Genomic DNA, 628 nt, shown 5'->3' with positions numbered 1-628 from the left:
CATACATACATACATGTATGGTAGCATATATATATATATGTATGCATATATATATATATATATATATATATATATATATTAGGTTTACACACACATACATGAGAACAGCAACGCATTGTGAGATTATTTTCTGCAGCCCGGCCCAGCAAACGGAATTGCGTGTGTCACCGATTTTCTTAGAGCTTATATAGGCACATACCTCGCAAACATCGGCAACTCAGGCCCGGGCTTAAATAAGTTATATACTGAATACTTTGACTGCGCTATATATTTGGGTGTCAGTACTAGGGTTCGGGTGTGCAAAGTGGTGCTGGCGAGTCGCCTCAAAGCACCGAGCGCTACGGAGAAAGACATAATTATTGTTGCAACTGAAAGGAGACGTATGCACGCGAGAAGATGTCAATGCTATTCAAATGAAAATAGAACTTTGTTTTTTCAACAATAATATGTACGTGCGGTGATATCAGTGCTATTGTGTATATATGTATATATATATACACGTGTGTGAAAAATAGCTTTTATGGAAATATGTATGTATTTATGTTGTTCATTGTTTCATGTTCAATTTTCAGAAATCAGGACACAGGCAGGTGTGTATTATAAATAGATAATAAACGTTAAATACGTT

General features: G+C 35.7%; 1 protein-coding gene across 1 annotated transcript in view; it reads right to left on the bottom strand.

The window, feature by feature from the left end:
- The window catches only part of SARC_01950 (hypothetical protein), a gene marked incomplete at both ends in the record, with an annotated part of 2,119 nt that extends 1,861 nt beyond the window's left edge, over positions 1 to 258 (bottom strand). Inside the window, one exon of the mRNA XM_014304301.1 lies at positions 200 to 258. Within this exon, the coding sequence (XP_014159776.1) occupies positions 200 to 258 (59 nt within the window). The remainder of the gene's footprint in view (positions 1 to 199) is intronic.
- Between the last annotated feature and the right edge of the window lie 370 nt (positions 259 to 628).

This window comes from Sphaeroforma arctica (assembly GCF_001186125.1).
Source record: "Sphaeroforma arctica JP610 unplaced genomic scaffold supercont1.83, whole genome shotgun sequence".
Lineage (NCBI taxonomy): Eukaryota > Ichthyosporea > Ichthyophonida > Sphaeroforma > Sphaeroforma arctica.
The sequence above is the reverse complement of the archived record's forward strand: the minus strand, read 5'-3'. Positions and strand labels throughout refer to the sequence as shown.